At 37.8% G+C, this 18,649-nt stretch overlaps 1 protein-coding gene across 2 annotated transcripts in view; it reads left to right on the forward strand.

Annotated features, from left to right (window-relative positions):
• GPR158 (G protein-coupled receptor 158) overlaps positions 1 to 18,649 on the forward strand; it is a 206,231-nt gene that overhangs the window by 114,093 nt on the left and 73,489 nt on the right. For both annotated transcript variants that reach the window (XM_026842789.1, XM_026842788.1), the window contains exon 5: positions 4,205 to 4,273. In XM_026842789.1, coding sequence (XP_026698590.1) covers positions 4,205 to 4,273 — 69 coding nt within the window. The remainder of the gene's footprint in view (positions 1 to 4,204; positions 4,274 to 18,649) is intronic.

Raw genomic sequence — 18,649 nt, forward strand, 5'->3', positions numbered from 1 at the left:
CTCTTCTCCAGACTAAACCCCCCCAGTTCCCTCAGCCGCTCCCTGTACGACCTGTGCTCCAGACCCTGCACCAGCTCCGTTGCCCTTCTCTGGACACGCTCGAGTCATTCAATGTCCTTTTTGTAGTGAGGGGCCCAAAACTGAACACAGGAATCGAGGTGTGGCCTCACCAGTGCCGAGCACAGGGGTAAGATCCCTTCCCTGTCCCTGCTGGCCACGCTATTGCTGACACAAGCCAGGATGCCATTGGCCTTCTTGGCCCCCTGGGCACACTGCTGGCTCCTGTTCAGCCGGCTGTCAATCAACACCCCCAGGTCCTTCTCTGACTGGCAGCTCTCCAGCCACTCCTCCCCAAGCCTGTAGCGCTGCTGGGGGTTGTTGTGGCCCAAGGGCAGCCCCCGGCATTTGGCCTTATGGAAACTCCTCCAGTTGGGCTCAGCCCATGGCTCCAGCCTGTCCAGGTCTCTCTGCAGAGCCTCCCTACCCTCGAGCAGATCAACACTCCTACCCAACCTGGTGTCATCTGCAAATTGACTGAGGATGCACTCGATCCCCTCGTCCAGATCATCAATAAAGATGTTAAACAGGAGTGGCCCCAAAACCCAGCCCTGGGGGACACCACTCATGACTGGCCACCAGCTGGATTTAACTCCGTTTACCACAACTCTTTGGGTCCGGCCATCCAACCAACTTTACTTCCTGGACTGTACCTCTTAGGCTATAATGGGGGTTATTGAAAAACAAAAGTGTCATGTATTTTTTAAATCAGTGTACATGTTTTTTTCTAAATCAAAAGCTTTCATTTTACTTTTTTGTTATTAAAATATCCCTTTTACTTTACAGTAGAGAAAATCAGCAATTAGAGTTACTGATACCTTCATTTCCATCCCATTTTTTTCTTTTCTCTACACATGCAAAAAAAAGTCTTTGGTTGTACTATTTCTTACTTGAAGTTTTGTGCTTTTTTTCATCACTGTGGATGGCATTCATCTCTGCCAAAATATCTACTCTATTTGCTGAAGAATCCTGTAGTATCTGTAATCATTGGGTTAAAACCTCCGTGTCCAGGTATCAAAGACAGGTAAAAGCACAGTCAAAACCTGGATTCAAGCTCATTCTGAGTTCCAGTGTTGCTCTGTAAGCCACACTTCTTTTAGGGCAGGAAACAGAAGTGCATAGACATGATTCACAGAGAATGGTCCCTACCAGAACACAAGTGAGAAGAAAATCGTGGGTTAATGCATTGTTTTGGAAGAAGAGCTGGAAATGGTGAAGTTTTTTGCCCCTACAGGTTATCTTATGATCATGCTGCTCAGAAAAAAACTCCATAAGAAAAGACTGATCAGGATGCAAAAGACTTGTTTAGAAAAGGATGTTCACACAGAAGCTGTTTGAAGATCATCTTTTTTAGATCGTTTTCATCTTCTCTGTATGATACCTATTTCAGTTACTTTTTTGGCCATTCTGTCATATACAGATGCATTGTACAAAATAAGAAAAAAAAAAAAAAGGTTCTTCAGTGGTTTGAGTATTGATCAATCTTGAGAGATATGATTTCACTGACCTCTGCCAGTGTCTTGTATGCTGTTGGGCAGACCCCTCTGCATTATTTTTAGTTAGTTAAGTGCCATTGTCTTACAGAGATGTTGTGAAGAAAAACTGTATCAGAATGTGTGGAACTCCCAGATAAGGCAGAATCAGAGCCACAAAAGAAATCTTGTGGACATGGTCCTATAATGCTTTTTAAAATTCTATGATATATTGCTGGGAACTTGACATCACAAAGTGTGAAACCTGTGTTATCGGAGGCAGATTTTAACTTTTTCTAAGGTTTTTTTTCATCTACTGCACACAAAATTTACATCTCGCTCAGGCTAAATTTATGTGTTCATCAGAAGTGTGAAATAACTCATACTGCCACTTATAGCTTATAGAAATATTTATGCTTTCTATTATACATGTCAAAGCAGTGTACATGATCCATATCTTCAAATGTTTAAGCTATAAAATATCGGGAGCCTAGTGACTTCTTAATTAAAATAGCCTTGAAGTATTCCATTTAATGACTCCATAACTGACATATAAACATTTACTTCTAGGTTTTTGGTGTTACATTAGATCAGAAGAGAAGTGTTGGCAAAAAGCAGTTTTGAAAAGTTATTTATATATATTAATTTTTATAGAGCCATTTGAAAAAGTAGAATGCATCTGAATACAGAATTATGGGTACATAAGCAATTTCATTACAGCAGCCGTAAAAGATAGGATCGTCCCTTCAGGTCTTTGTTAATTGTTTAGGGATGCTTATAACAAATGAATGTCTCACAAATACTGGATCAATGTATTGGACAAGTTGTGGATATGTTTATATATATATATATATATATATATATGCTTTGTGAGTGTCTCTGGAGCATCCTTCTAGACAAAATGAGGCAGGGCTGTTACATGGGGAAAAGCAGTACAGGAGTGCTGGACCATCTTTATACATTAGCAGACTAGTTGATGAGGCTGTCCATCTATCCAAAAGACAGAAATAAATTATATAAAGTACTGACTCAATTGAATTTGATATTGAACAATGGGATCGCTTGAGCCTAAAAAACCTGATGCTGTCATTTCAGTTATAGTTTCCCAGCTTTTTGCATTTGGGATTGTGTTTATGCTTTACCCAACATCATAATATAGGAAAAAAAAAAAAACCAAACACTTAAATTTATCATCTTAAGACCAGTGGAAAACCATTCATAATCCTCACTCCAGGCTTTAACTGTGACCAAAATAGCATCAGTAGCACCAAGATGCCCCTGGAGCTGTTATATTAGTATTTTCTTTAAAATGGAAGCTTTGATGTGAATACGCATTGGGTGTAACTTCTTGTGATAATTTTTGAGGTGGACACTTACGCAATATGTTGATAACGTCTCTGCTGATATATATGCTTTAGACAACCTTTGTGGCAAAATTTCACCATTGCTAGAAACCGGGCAGCTTGATAATTTTCTCATATTAAAAAGGCTTCCTGAGAATTTTGTCCATGTCTTTCAACCTATGTTCAATACATTGGATGTTATAAAACTGACCAGTTGAATGAAATGAAAATGAATGATGAAACAGGAAATCAGAGTAAGATAGATTCACTGAAAAGCTGAATTTTTGTCTAGAAAATTCCCCCAGTCTTTTGCAAGCAGAAACTGGACCCTGGGGCACCAAAAATTTCCATTCAGATAGAGAATTTTTTTTTTAATGATTGCCTTACTTCTGAAAGATAAACTTCTCCCATCTAAAACCATTAGAGAGATTACTACAAACCATTGATTCCAGCCCAGAAGAGGATTTTGTGATATGAAAGAAGGGGATTTTTCAAAAGATTTTGGGGAAAGCCTCTTCTGTTGTCCTATCTGTCTGCCTTGGGAAAGCACTGCCTTCTTCTGGAACAGTATATGCAACAATATTTCAGGGGAAGGATATGGTTAAAAAATGGGAAGCAGTGTTGATGTTTTGTCTTTAAGATAAGGCACAGATGCACTATACATAAATCGCCAAACTTCCTGGAATGCATTTTATATTAGAAAAATAATTGATTTAAAAAAAAAAAAAAAAGATGTAAGAAAACTATAATGGAGAGACTGCATTAGAATGAGTGAGGACATGACATGGTATTTTACAGTCCTGACAAGTTAATGTCTGAATCAACGTCTTTGTACAAAATTTCAGGAAAAATAAAGGCGCTTTCAATCTAAGAGCACACTCTGTATTCAGTAAAATTCATACATATTATAGAAGCCAAGTCATTAATATTAAATAAATCAAAATGTTCGAAGGACTTCTTGAAATTTAAATAGTACAGAACAAATTCTGCAGTTAAATTCATATCCGTAATTCCCATGATCCATAATTCTTCACACTTGAGAGTAATTTTTAGCAGTTTAAGAATGTATCCAGGTAATGTGTGTTGAATAGTATTTAACATAGGAATGGTTTTTTAAATTGGATTTTGTAAAACACAACCGTTGTAATAGGTCTGTGAATTAAGGAATGTGGAGCATGCCAATATGACAGACAACTTAATACTGTGCTTTCATAAGCATCACTGTGGAAGTGTTATAATGACAAAAGTGAAGTGCCTTCTGCGAAGAACCCAGCATTTAAATGGCAAACAGAGAGAATTTTCTAATATTTTGTACTGGGTTTTGTCTTCTAGAGTATCAGGGCTTCAGGGCTGGTGCTGTTGGAAACCATTCTTTTTGGATCTCTTCTTCTGTACTTTCCGGTAAGTCAAACTGTAACTTTTTTGAAAAGTTATATCCTTGCCAACATTTATTGTATGACTCACCCTGGTAAAAATATAAATGTCAAAGCTATATTTATGTAATGATTAGTTTAATCTGACTATAAAATGTGCTGTGTTCTGTAATTATTAAGGAAACTGGAATGTGTTACTGAATTTGTAATAATTCTTCGTTTTCAGTTTAGGGAGCTTTCCAGTGTTTTTTACTTGGAAGATTTAGGTGTAGTGGGTTAAGCTGAGTTTCTGCTTTGAAAGATGATACCCCTCTAAACTATGCTATGGGAAAAATATGCAAGGTGTGTAAAACTTGATTATATCAAGTGTTTCACTGGAATATGGTACAAAGGAGAGTAATTATTTCAGTGTATTACTGGCATATATTTTGATGTTAATGTGACACCTGCAATACCATGTATTTGGGAAAATGAGATGGTATTATCCCTGTGCTGTAAGTGACGGAAAAAAAGTAATTTAAGTCGCATGAGGAATATATCACAAAACTCAGAAATATAGATCCTGTATCTTTTCAAAAATTCCAGAAAACCCGAGTTTGTTAGTTGCCACATAAACCCAATATAATGACAAGATAAAGCAAGACATCAGTGTAAATGAAGTTGATAGAAAGTGTGCAGATCAGGAGACAGAAACAGAGATGGCATTGTGGATTATTTAAAAATATGTTTATGTTCTCTTTTCCTCAGTAATCAGAATCTTCCGTGCTTTTACAAATCATCATGTGGTTACTGAGATACTGTCTGGAAAACCAAACTCCTTAGCAGTTGCAGAACAAGTAGCAAATAAACTGTAGTAGAATTGGGTATGAAGAATACTATAATAAACACAAATCCTAATGGAATTTTTATACGTTATTTTTTGAATCATGGGCCTTACAAGTTCTAAAGAAAAAGTGTGTGCATTTCTGGGATAGTTTCATGTGTTTTTTCATCTTTCACTTTGCAGATGTCAGGAAGAAAGAAGTTTTGTTTTTTCCATGTTGTACAAAGGCTTTTTACAACTTGCAATACCTCTCCCCAGGGTTTTCAGAGCTTCTTTCATATTCTTTTCCAGTGAGCAGAACAGGAAGCCCATGCACTGCTTTCTCAGCTGGTCTAGAAATGCTGTGAAGCATTTATAGAAGTTCATAGTATAAAGCATGATGCAAGGGGTTTCTTTTCCGTTGCTGCCTCCTCTTTGCTTTCCCAGAGAACCCTGGAGCCATGTAGTGGGCTCTCCAGGCAGAGGCTCTATAAGAACCAGTCAGTGTTTGTACAACCTCAACTCCAAAGTATACCAGAAGCCTCATCATAGCTCTTGAAGCTGTGTCTGCAGTCTGCTTACCTGTCTGATTCTTCAGTTTCTTCCCCAGTTCTTGTCTTGATCCTCTTACTGTTCTATTTCACAAAAGATGGATGTCCTTTGATGTCTGTCTATCTTTAGGCTTCAGGTGCTCAGCGTCAGGGGTACTGAGATTCTGTTGGTGGAAAAAGACTTATCACTTAGCAGTTGACTTGAGGAAGAACCATACTGTTAGATGCAAGAGATACCCATACACAACTGCTAAATGCAGAGGGAGAAGAAAGGAAAGGAAAGGAAATGGGAGGGAAGGGTATGATAACTGAAGCATCCCCTCAGTTTTTCACTGATGTTTAAACATTCCCCCCCCCCCCCTTTTCTTTTCACTGACATTAGTGACGTTAAATGTACAGCAAGTAGAAAATGACAATTTGGTGTATTCTGAGGAAAAATCTTTTTCTGAAAATTCCTGATTATCCTGTCTCCCAGTTGGGATGTAAATACTTGACTAGAGCTTGTCCTTGTCTGCACATGTTGTTCTCATGCTATATAAAATTGTCCAGTGAGAACACATTCTTTTTGAAACTAATATGCAAAGTGTACGACCTGACTTCTCTCTTATAGTAGCTTTATGCTCCCACACTCTTTGCTGAGGCTCTCTTTCTTTCTTACACAGGTAATTACTAATCAGGCTGTTACTCCTACAGGCTGAAACAAAAAAGAGAGAAGTTTTATCATTTCTATTTTCAAGGTCTTAGGGGAGGGATGTAGAGTGTGATAGTGGGAGGTCATATTAATGTTCAGACAGAGAAATTAATCCTGATTTTACCAACCACAAGAATATGGTTTTGTAAAAACAAAGGACATTGGGACTGATACAGAAATACCAGGATTTCAATATCCCTGTCCCTCAATTCACTTAAAGATTTCATCAGTTTCTGATCTAGGGCAAGGGAGTGGAACAATAAATGTGTGAAGGCTATAAAACATAACCAGAGAGGTGTATTACATAATCTTTAAGAAAGAAGAGCCTATGTTTCTGCAAGGTGTGAATTACGGGGTGCGAGTCCTTGGAATGTGAACTTTTGACATTTTGCTGTACATGGACATTATCTAAATACGCTCACTTGCTTATTGTCTGGAAAAGGAACACAAAGCACAGCAGGATGGTGTGAGAAAGAAAGAACACTGTAAATGGAGAGTCTTGTTTGCACCAGCTGACAGTCACACACATATTCATTCTTAACAAGGTGTGGAGCGTGGTTATCAATTTTCATATTGATTATAAGCCACATATCTGCCAAGCAGATCTTAAATCTACTTTTTCCTGGGTCATATCCATAGTTTATTTACTTCTTCCTATTATTTGGTGGTTTTATTTGTTTCTGAGAAGAATTGGGAATATTCTGCAACTCAGTGGTGGTGTTAAAGACTTGGTAACAGAGCACACAGAGGTAAAGTTGTTTCAACTATTGGATTTGGTCTTCATTTTATGATAGAGGAGTACATTAGAGCTTTAGACTAATTAATATAGATCTCGCCTCTTATATACCCGAATTAGGCTATGTTTTTCACAGCTAGCATGAAATTCAAGCTAAAATATGGAATGGGGTTCACCAGTTTGGGCCAGGCAAGCATCACTGCAGTAAAGTGTTCTCCTTTAACATATGGCTGTTTTCCTTTTTGTGTCATCTCTTTCTATTGTGATTTGGAAGGTATAACCAAAAATCTTTACTTTCACACTCAACTAAGTGCAGAATTGTACAGCTTGCCTTGGCACATGTACAATGTAAAGAGGTAAAATGGCAACATATCACTTCTAAATAAATCCAACCTCTGCTCATTTAAGGATTCAGTGTAAAATTACGTTCTTATTTAAAATTCAAAATCCCCACAGAGTTTCTCCACATTACTTTAACTCTTTTGTATCTTTACTCTCCACTCCACTTTTCTAATTCTCGCTTCTTCTAGAACCATTTACCCTGTCTGTCTTGGAATGTTTTGAGGGCCTTCAGCATACAAATTTTGCTGTGTCCAGAAGGGCTTTATTGCATCTCTGACTCCCTACCCTCCAATTAAATGTAAACCAAAACCTACTTTGTTACATCACTTAATTTCTTTCACAAATTGTCATTGTTTTCATGACTACATGCACTAATGTATTCATAGTGTAGCATCATTAATTGAAAAATAATATCACCAGCCAGCTGCTTTTGGTGAGAAAAACAGCTGTTACAATGACCTTCTAACCAAATGGGAAGTGCAAATGATGGTCTTCACCAAAATTTATTATTCAAATTCTGCTACACTGATAACAACACACTGATCTTTCTTGAATTATAAGCAGGCAGATGAGCTTTGTCTATTACAAATGCATAGATTTTACCCAGCAGTTGTTGGGCAGCTCTCATTTCTGAGGTGCTTATTTCTTGTGTTTTCTCTAGTTCTCAGAGTAGCATCTCTGATTTCCCTTTACCTAGTCTTTCCAATTATCGATGGTCCTCCTCCAAATGAATGCTGAGCTTTCTAATTGATTTTGCTTATATTCCTTTATTCTTAGATTTTTAATAGAGAGCCAAAACCTGTCTTTCTTATGGAGGAGTCTCTTAACTTCTGTACTTGCCATCTGAGGGGAGGATTGTCATTACTTTCCTTTTCAGAAATACTGACTATGGTGGAGCTTTTAGACCTTCTCTCAGTCCCTGTCTTGCTAATGCTTGGAACACATCTTGCATTAACACAGGTTTGAAAACTCTTTGCACGCTGCAAAGACCTTACACAAGCACAATATTGTAAGAGAGTAGCCTGTTAATTGCATTAGGGGTCAAATCTCAGCTGATTTTAGACATCTATAATGGACACAAGTTGGAAAATAGGAAATTCTGATTAGTTAGCAGGGAACATTTTTCTACCATGAGGGTGGTCAAATACTGGAACAGGTTGCCCAGAGTTTGTAGAATGTCCATCCTTGGAGGTATCAGGACTTGACTGGATGAAGCTCTGAGTGACCTGACCTGATTAAACCTGCTTTGAGCAGGAGGCTGGACTAGATGACCTCTGTATCTCCCTTGCAAATGAAATTATTCTGTGTTTCTTTTATGTGTATGTGTATCCATAGCTGAAACATTCAACCTATGCTCACCAAATAGTGAAGAGAAACTGGGCCTTTTATGACTCATTTTAGACTTGGAACTTGAAGAAGAAGTGGATCATGGCCAAGGCTTCATTGACTGTAAAGGAAGCCTGGGGTACTTGCTTCAAATGGTGATGAATTTTACCCTAGGCAACTGTGGGTTATCTGATATATTATTATATAGTATTTTTCATACTAGTAGTCTACTTTAACTGAAACTCCAAAATGCACTCCAAAATCCATATAATATTATGATATAATTCCTATAGCCAGTGATAAATGTTAGTGAGTACCATGATGCAAAGAGGAAGGGAATAATTTCTTCTCTGTGTTCTTGATATAGCAAGTAAGAAGTACTAGGTTTAAATTCCAGCACATGAAAGTTATCTTAGTCAGTGGGGGGGAAATAATAACAGCGAGGTCAGTTAGACCATAAGATGAGCTATCTTAGGAGGTTGAGGAGTATCTTTTTAAAGACTGTTAGGATTTTTCCATTTAGTCTTCTCTTCCTTTGGCTAAAGAATCCAAATTCTTTGTCTTTACTGACATCCCTTGTTTCCCCAAACCTCTAACTATAGTGAGGCAATATTGCTATCAGTTTAGAGAAATGGAGCTGCTGGGTGTCAGTGCATTGACTTCCTCATGCTCATGAAGCAGTTCAGTAGTGAAGCCTGGAGTAAACTTTGTGCTCAGACATCTTGTTGCATGTAGTTAGATGTTAGGATCTGTTTCTGGGACTGTGTTACTCCCTCTTTCACATTCAAGCTAGAAAGACTTAACCCTTTTGTGTTATGAGAAGGAATAGGAGGAGTGGGGAGTAGTGGAGCTTAGATGTGGATCTGGGCTTTTTTCACTCGAATGATCTGTATGTACGTTAGCATGGAAGAAGTGAGCCATGAGTGTTGGGAGGATTAGACTGTGGTAGCTCCATTAGTCACAGCCCTGAGCAGAGGAAGGTCACTGGAAAGCTCTGCATTTGGCATTAATGAATGTGAAAATGGAATAGTGCATAGTACTTTTATGCATTTGTCCCTCAATTATGCTTATAAGGGATGCATTACAGGAGCTCGGTCACTGTTCATTCCTTACGTGTTGATGTTCAATGAGGCCAACTGAAAGGTTTTGCTTTTTCCAACGCATTTAGCACTGATACCCCAGGTGTTTTAGCTTGATTCTTTTTCAGCATATAACTACATCTTCTTTACTCATAAAATAGTTTTAAAAGCTTTTGCAGTGAACACCCATCATTTTATTGTTCTTGTTTCACAGTAGCTAAAGAACATGCCTGTCTTTAGTATAGTGTTCATGTTACTGAAGTCCAAGGACACGGTGTAACTATCTGCTCTGAGATAATCACTACATATTTCCCTAGAACTCTACAAAAGGATCTTTCCACTTGCTAGTAGAAAAGGAAGATTTCAAATACCATGTTGTCAGGATTTTATATGTATGTTGTCTTGCTTGGGCAGAGAAGTGAGGGAACCAGACAGAAGGTTATGCAATAGTTTGTCTCTCTCAGTCAGTGTCCTTGTCAGACAAACACACTTTTTGAAGTTAACAAGTAGCCAGTAAACCAATAGCTTTTTTTTTGAGAGCCAGGTTGCTTTGAATGTAAAAGCCAAAGCTAAGCTGGTGTAGCCTCTGTGTTACAAGCTTGTGCTTCAAAGTACAGAAGCCTCATAGGCACTGGAAACACTTGTGTCCTTGCCCTGAACCACACTAAGAAAAATATTTATGACTGGTCTTATTAACAGGAAGCAGGCATTGAAGAATTTCTGCTTTTTGAATAAGTGTATTTGAAATTGCAGAAAAACAAGATGGACAGTGTCATAGTTCTTCATGGTTCTGTTGTCACTCATCTACATAGCTGTCCTGAAAAATATAGTAGCTACTACCAAGGAGATAACTAGAAGTAGTTGTATATACGATTGTCCACATCTAGAACTGTGAGTAGCCACAGCTACAGGTCTCCTGACCTTGATTAGATATTGGTATCTCTGTGTATATGAACAAATGTTTGGGATATTGGAAACTCGGCAGAGCTATGACATCATAAATTCTAAGAAATTTTACCGGTGAAATTGGTGAGGAGGTTGTTCTGTGTATTTGAGTATGTGTGTGTGCTATGGTCACTGGTTACCTCAAGCTGTAAGGGACCTCAAGAGACCTCTAGTCCAACCTCCTGTGCAAAGGAGGGTCAGCTGTAAGACTAGCTATAAGACAGTGTTACTAAGGGCTTGTGGTGGTTTAGGCCCTGCCAAGACCAGAGACCACGTTGCTGTTGCCCGTCCCCCACCCTCAGCCGGTTGGGCTGGAAGTGGGGCACAAACCCTGGGTTAAAACAAGAAGAAATTTAATACAACAGTGTGATAAACAATCTGAACATCAACACCAGTAGCAATGATAACAACAATAAACAGCAATAACAGTAAACAAGACAGAAGATATACAGAGAAATACCACAATGATTACGGAACAAGCCCGCCATGTGCTCCCCGCCACCAAAGCCACAAAGGCAAAAGTTCCCATGCTTCCGCACTGGACCTGACATCATCATGGTATGAATAAGATGGCTGGAGATCCCTTCCCCCTCTCTTCTGGGGAAACTTAACCCTATCCTAGCTGAACCAGGACAGAGCTTTATCCAAACAGGTCTTACAAACCTGCAAGTGTAGAGACTACCCAACTGGGCAGTGTGCAGGCACATAATAAAGTCACGTGGTTGTAGTTTTTGTATCATGTGATAAAATATGTGATGTTGTTGAAACATAGTGGGGTTCATAAATGACAGGCTGTAGATAGGTCAGTGAAGGTACAGGTACTGATACTACTATTCCTTCACATCTTGGATTCCCATGTTTATACTTGACATTACTTGCGATACCAAAACAAAACCTGGTGTCCTCCTTCCATGAATCCAGAGGGACAGTACAGGATTATACTAGGGATGTGTTACTTCTGCTACTCGAGAGGTTTTTTGATAACTGAGTTTGAGAGACACATTTGTCAGAATCTAGGTTCACTGAATAGCCAAGTATATGTGTGTGTGCAGGGCTTGAGAGCTGGAGAGAAAAGGACAGCAGTCAGTGACCTGAACCAACTGCCACATTGTGTTTTCATTGATGTTTTTATTTTAAATGACTGTCTTGCACTGCTGGTTTGCAGGGGCTTATGTGATACAGTCTTGTCAGTCCCTCATTCAGTGAAATTAGTCTTATGGTGAGGGGAGCAGGGCAAGGTCTTTTGGTTTTTCTTCTTTACTCATAATTCCGCTGATGTAACTTGTATGAATATGCTTACGTGCATATATAAGAATTTGTAGGTGAAGACCCTACATTAATGTCTTCTTTTCAAGGTAGTAAATGCCATTACTCCAGACTTGCCCCTTTCCTTCTTCTCCCTACGAACCCCTTACTTAACTCCTTACTAATCCCTGGAACCATGCTATAATAATTCATAATTTTTGCTGTGCTTTCTAAAGCTAAACCATTAGGGGCTTGGCTAGCACTTGAGCATAGCACCACAGCAGCACCCCAGTAAGCAAAGGAATTACTGAACAATACCTGGTAGGAAGAAATCTAAGTAGTAAAAATCTTCACTTGGCCCCCCTGTTTCTGCTGAATTAGAGTACTGATTATGTACTTTATTTTATATAACTCTGTTGGATCTCAGTGACATATAGGCTAGAAAGGATAGGAATATTTTTTCTCAGCCAAACGTGTTTTGATGCTCACATTCACCACTGAGCAAATGAACTGAGTCAATATGCACAATGTTTTAGAATATGTTCAGATTTTACTGTAGTGACTTAAGTTTATGAAGAAATCAACACATGAAGAAAGGCTTTCTCATGTATTAGTTCAAAATATAAATGTGATAGAACTTTTACAGGAAAGATAATGAAAAATGATATACCACATTTTTATTAAACTTTAAAACTAAAGGCAAGAGTTTTTGATAGTATAGATAAGCCAGGATTGAACTGTACCAGAAAGAAAAATATTAAAAGTTGTAGTCAACATTTGACATATTCTCAGTAGGGCATAGTCCTGACGTCAGTGATTTACTTTCACTAACTAGTTTAGCACCTGAGAGACTGCTTGTTGGTGGGAGATAAATTTCAGTCATGGTATCTTACTATCAACTTCCATGCCACTTGACAGAGTACTCTGTGTCAACACAGGAAAAGGAAAAGGCAGGATCTCCATCTCAACGCCTGTTCACTGTGAATAATACAGGAGCTGAAACAGGCGTTTTTTCCTCACTCGTTTCTTCTTCTCAGTTCCTCTTCTTTTATGTATGAATACATTAGGTATTTCCTAACCATCTACTTAGAGTTTAAGTGTCACAGCATGGAGGAGGATTAATGGTTAATGATTAGGAGAGATGAGAAATTCAATACATTACAATGGAGAAAAAGAAAAGTTGATGGTTTTGGACAAGATCCTTAAGAAAGGAGATTTCACCCATCAGAGATGAGACTGCCCTTATTCAGAATTCTACATGCTGAGAACCAAGTATATGCAGGCAATGATATCTTTATGGTTTTTAATACCAGTTGCTAGACATTTTAAAGCAGTTTTCAGTCAAAATTACATGATAACTAATGAAATGTTTGCACTGGAAAAAAATCTTATGGAATTATAATAGTTATAGTGGAAAGTTTTCATTACTGTGTAGCACTTTTAAACTTATCATTTCTAAACTCTGGGATAGATGATTAGTGGGATTTAAATCATGCTTTTACCCCCAAACCACTTATCACCTGATGTAAATAAGATATTAGATTTTTACTCACAGAGAGGAACTGGAAGAAAGTAGTATGAATACTTACAAGAGCAGAGGCAAGTTTACAACATAAAATATACGTTGCAAAATAAAATCATCCAAACACATCAACAAGTACTAATATATAAGATATGCTGTATTTCCTCTATTATTCGTAATAATAGAGTTATCTGGCAGAAATACTCAAAATTTTAGTTTGCTAGGGTTAAAAAAAATAGGGCCCAACAGGTAAAAAGTTTTCTATGAAACTAGCTAGATTGGTTTCTGAAAAAGAAACATTCAAAAGAGTAGAGTCTGGGTCTAAATCTATACCACATCAAGTAGGGAGAGGTGAAATTTCTGTTCCTAGAAGTAATAGGAGTACTGGGGATGGAAAAGATGTTAACTAGAGCAAGCAATTAGTCTTTACAAGAACCAGCTTTTTCCTGTGTGATACAAACCTTTTGATTTATTGCATACAATTCTGTATATTAGGACCACATAGAAAAAGCATTGGTATTTTCAGCAAACTGTTTTATACCGACTATTTGATTTCTAGATCCTTTGCCTCTGTGAGACTAAACATGGCTCTGCAAATACATGCAAGTTTTGAGGAAGTTCTTAAGGAATATTGTGTCCTTCATAGCAAATATACACCATCCATGTGGTGATCTCTCTTTGAAATCTGCATTCAAAGTAGATTTCTTGTACTGGCACGGTACAGTTCAGTAAATTCTGCACTTTCTTGAAAAGAAGAAGAGCAAATAGAGTAATATGTCAATTCAATCAAAACTCTTACCAGAAATGGATGAGAGGATTTCAAAGCTAAAAAAAAATTAAGCAATTCCAAGGTAATATATATGGACAAAACCCATAGAAAATAAGAGGATGAAATGAAGTTCTTTCATCACACAAAAAGTTGCAAGTGGAAGAAAATAACATTTTTATACACTTTTCTTAGAGTTTATCACTTATCAGGGTTATATTAAATTATTTAGATCATCCACAATTTTCACTGTTCTTTGATGTTAATCCTTTAAACAAGCTGTGGTGCTAAAGCCTTTTTGCATATTGCTTAGTTAGTAAAATCAATGTAAAGAGAAAAAGGAAGGGATGATAGTGAGAAAAAAGAATAAAGAACTTTGCCCCTGAGAATTAAAACACAGCAAAAAGTCTAATATAGCGACAGGAAAATTTATCAAAAATTGAGCAACCAAACAGTATAGAAATGACAAGACAGAAGTGACATCTTGTACCTTGATATCGTGCTGACTTTTCTGACATTGTCATGATTGCATGTTATAGAAGATATCTGTAAAACCACAGATTGTACATTCAGTGCTTGTTCCTTGCTTGCATACAGTTATTTCTTACTACTTACTCTTAGCAATCTTTCTTCTCCTTTCCTAAACCACCGCTTATATAATTGTAGAAGATAAATCTTTTATTCTTTCCTTGTGCTTCCTCTGTATTGATATGTGGTTTCTCATCTCATATTTAAATTATGAACTCTTTGGTACAGGGATGTTTGGCATAGCTGTGTGTGCACAGCAGGGTCCCAATCAATGGGTAAGAATCACATTACAAATGGCTGTTACTAATAATAGCAATGAAAGTGTTTAAAAATAATTTATTAAAGGTGTGAGCAAGGACACATTTGATGGTGAATTTTTTGTCTTCTCAAAGTTCTGTTAGCATGCAACTGGTTTTATACTGCTAGAGATGATAGGTACCCTGTGAGAATTATCTGAGAATATTTGATTTAGGCTTGAAAAGATTAAACCATAAAAACACTGACAGCAATTTTAAAACTAGTGATTTCTATGGAGCTGCACCCAACTTGCATGACAAGACATTAAAGGATAAACAAAGCAACAGGGAAAAGTAAGAAGAAAGTCCACTTCTCCCACTAGAAAGCCTCAATCTGCAGCATTTAAGATAACAAGGAGAACAGTGGGAATGCTTGCAATGTTGAGGAGCAAGAGCAAGAAGAGGTCACAATTTTACTCAAATGAATATTTCAGTCTTCTACTGAATAGTCACGGAATCATGAATTTGTAATTCAATTTGCCCATTTTTAGTGGAGTGACCTGAGCTCATAAGGTACAGGCTGTCCTGGTGAATGCGTTCAAGTATTCCATGTAAGCTGGAGCAGCTCTGCTAGAGTGGGTTGAGAACAGACCAGCCTTCAGATCATTGAGATGCCTAACGGTTGGCATGCTATTACAGATAAAGGTGTATGAACTCTCTCAAACTAATCAGGGATTTAAAATGGCTTTTCCATATCTTGAGTGAGGTTATTCAGTCCCCTGGTCTGGCCTTGCCAGCAAGACTGGTTCCTACACGCTAACAGCTGAAGAGGGCTCAGAAGGGAGTTAGATGTTGCATAGTTCGGTGCTGGCCTGAGTTAAGTGGGTTTTTGTTTGTGTGGAGTGGTAGTTCTGGAGGGGGTTCAGATGCATGCTAGATTAGGCAAGATTTTTGTGACTAACAGCAATGCGAGTACAAGTTATTGTAATCCTTCAGATGCCTTAGATCCCTTGGCAAGTAAGAACTACCCATTACTTGTTTTCTTCTCCTCTTACATAATGCAGACAATAAAAAGTCCTTGTTTTGTATGTCCAGTGTGAGATTGACTCAGGGGTAGTGAGTAAGGCAGTTAGCCAAAAAAAGCAGGCAGAAGTAAGCCTAAGCAGTCATTTGGAATACCTGGAAACTTTATCAGTGTCAGGGTGATTGGTTTTCTGAAGGGCCATATCACTGAAAAATGCAAACTGTAGCCATAGTGTATGCACACATTAATTCTGACACATGTCAACAAATCTGTTGGACTGGTGCACATGGGCAGATCTGCTGCAAAGGCAGAGTGTGTTTCTTGAGTGTGATGAAATCTCAGTGCTTTGTGATGGAGTAGAGTTGTGTTATGAATTTCTCACAGGAAAGCATGCCCTCTACTGCCATCATGGCTGGCTCCTATTCAGGCAGCAGTGCATTGCTGCTGCAGGCATCTGCTGTCCGAGAGCATATTACAGAGAGGTTTGGTTCTACTTCATGGGGTGCATATAAAGTTTGGTGAAGAAACATTTTTGGATAAACTGAAATCTTAATAGTTTTTCATTTAACTTTTTTTTTCTACTAAATGCATATTGATACTGTTTTTCCTGTATGATCTAAACTTTTTTTGTAATTTTCACTGAAATGTTTAAACCTGTTACATGTATATCCAACATATATATTTTGTCTAGCATACACTGGTACTTATGCAGACTATAATGACATTCAGAAAGAAAAGTTAAGCAAATTTTGTTGGCCTAAGGATGTTCTTTCCACTTTTCCTTCAAGTATCGTATCTTGTTCAGAGATATCTTCCTTCTAAATTTGGGAATTTGCTAATAGGAAATAATTTAAACCTTAAAGCTATGATTTAATCTTCAGATCTCTCCTTCCGTGTCAATCCAAGTGTGCAAGTTGCAACAGTAGCCAGAGTCTGAAATAATTTTTCATATTCCAGTAGTATATTGTTAAGTCTACTAGTCTTGCTTACTTTCTGAACTAGCATAGTCCTCTCAAGTATAGCATGTATTGGGGTACAGAGCAAGTGTTCTCAGTGTTCAGCTTGCTCTCTCAGACTCTTAATCTGAAATCACCAGCATGCTAAACCATTGAAATGTTGTTTTGAAACTAGCAGAGCTTCCTGGCCCATGGAGTTAGCTCATCCTTTTTTCTGTCTTTATTGATGACATTGCCTTGAAATCTCTAATGAACTAATCTGTAAAAGTCTGTGTGCTGGGTTTAGTCAGCTATTTATATTCATATCTACTAAACTTGTATCTACTTTCCAAGCCTCAAGGCATATTTACATCTTTGAAATCATAATCCAAATAAGTTACTGCCATAGTAGCAGGCATTCTGTGTTCAGGTAATCACCAGTCATTGCTACAAGAAGAGAAGGCAAAATGCTGTCATAACAAGTCTTTTAAAACCCTAACATCTTTATTAACTGTTAGTTCAGCGTAAGGCTCTGTGCTCTATTTTATGAAGACACAGGAATTTTGGAAGATAGATGAATCAGAATATATCCTAAATACCTACAGTTTAAGTCTTAAGCAAGTTTAATAGATTTAGTGTTGGTAACAATAAGGTATCTGCCAATTTCTGATGTCACCAAGAATATTTAAAAAATCTAAATATCATTTTTATCTGCTCTTTCTGTAACTTTTCTGGAACAAAAAAACATTCCACATTGCTAGTTTTACAGGAAAGGAAACAATCTGTTTTGACCCTAAGCTGAGATGTCTTTCTGTGCACTATGATTACTGCTGTTGGTAGAGGGAATTAATGAATAAGGAGCACATATTTTCTCAGGCATGGTATCTTCTCTGTTTAGGGTGCCATCAGCACTTATTACATTTGGAAAAGAAACCTCTAGTATATTAGACTTTCCTCAAGTGTCTATAGACTGGACCAACCCAATAAAATCAAAAACATTTCAAATGATGCAGTCGTGAAAGTCACTCATTTCTGATTTGACTCTGTAGTGTATATAGCAGACATCAGAGGTGATCAGGAAGGTGTAGACATTAAATTAATTTAATAACAGGTAACTAATCATGTTTTATACCACAGTGTTATTGTTCATATTAATGACAAGGCCCCAGATATGGATCAAGTTGACAGAGAATGAATTATTAAAAAGGCAGTAGAGTTGGGAAAAGTCATTCTCTGCTATTTTCAATAAATGGGGGGAAAAAGTATGGAACCTTGATCTAACTTCAGGTAATGTTTAGTCTTAACTGATTAAGAAATAGGTTAGAGAACAGAAAAAAAAAAAAAAAAAAAGTTAACCACTCAGAGTGAAAGAAGGAAGTAGAAATAAAGGACAGATGTGGGAGAGCCGAGTATGCACACGACCAGTGTGATCAAGCAATGCCCATTTATTACAACTAAGAAAGCCCTTTTATAATGTTCTCCTGCACACGTGAGTAACATGCAGTACAAGCCCTCAAGACTGGACAGTTAACTTAGCCTGCGCTTTAAACCTTCTTATGATTTGATAAGAAGTGCCCCATCAGCCTTGCCAGGCTTCCTGCCTTGTGGAACTTCCTCTTCCATCCCAACCCCTTCCGGGGGCTGTTTGTCTCATCGAGTTTCTCCCCCCTCATTCA

This window comes from Athene cunicularia, assembly GCF_003259725.1.
Source record: "Athene cunicularia isolate RWA chromosome 2 unlocalized genomic scaffold, athCun1 chr2_part1, whole genome shotgun sequence".
Lineage (NCBI taxonomy): Eukaryota > Metazoa > Chordata > Aves > Strigiformes > Strigidae > Athene > Athene cunicularia.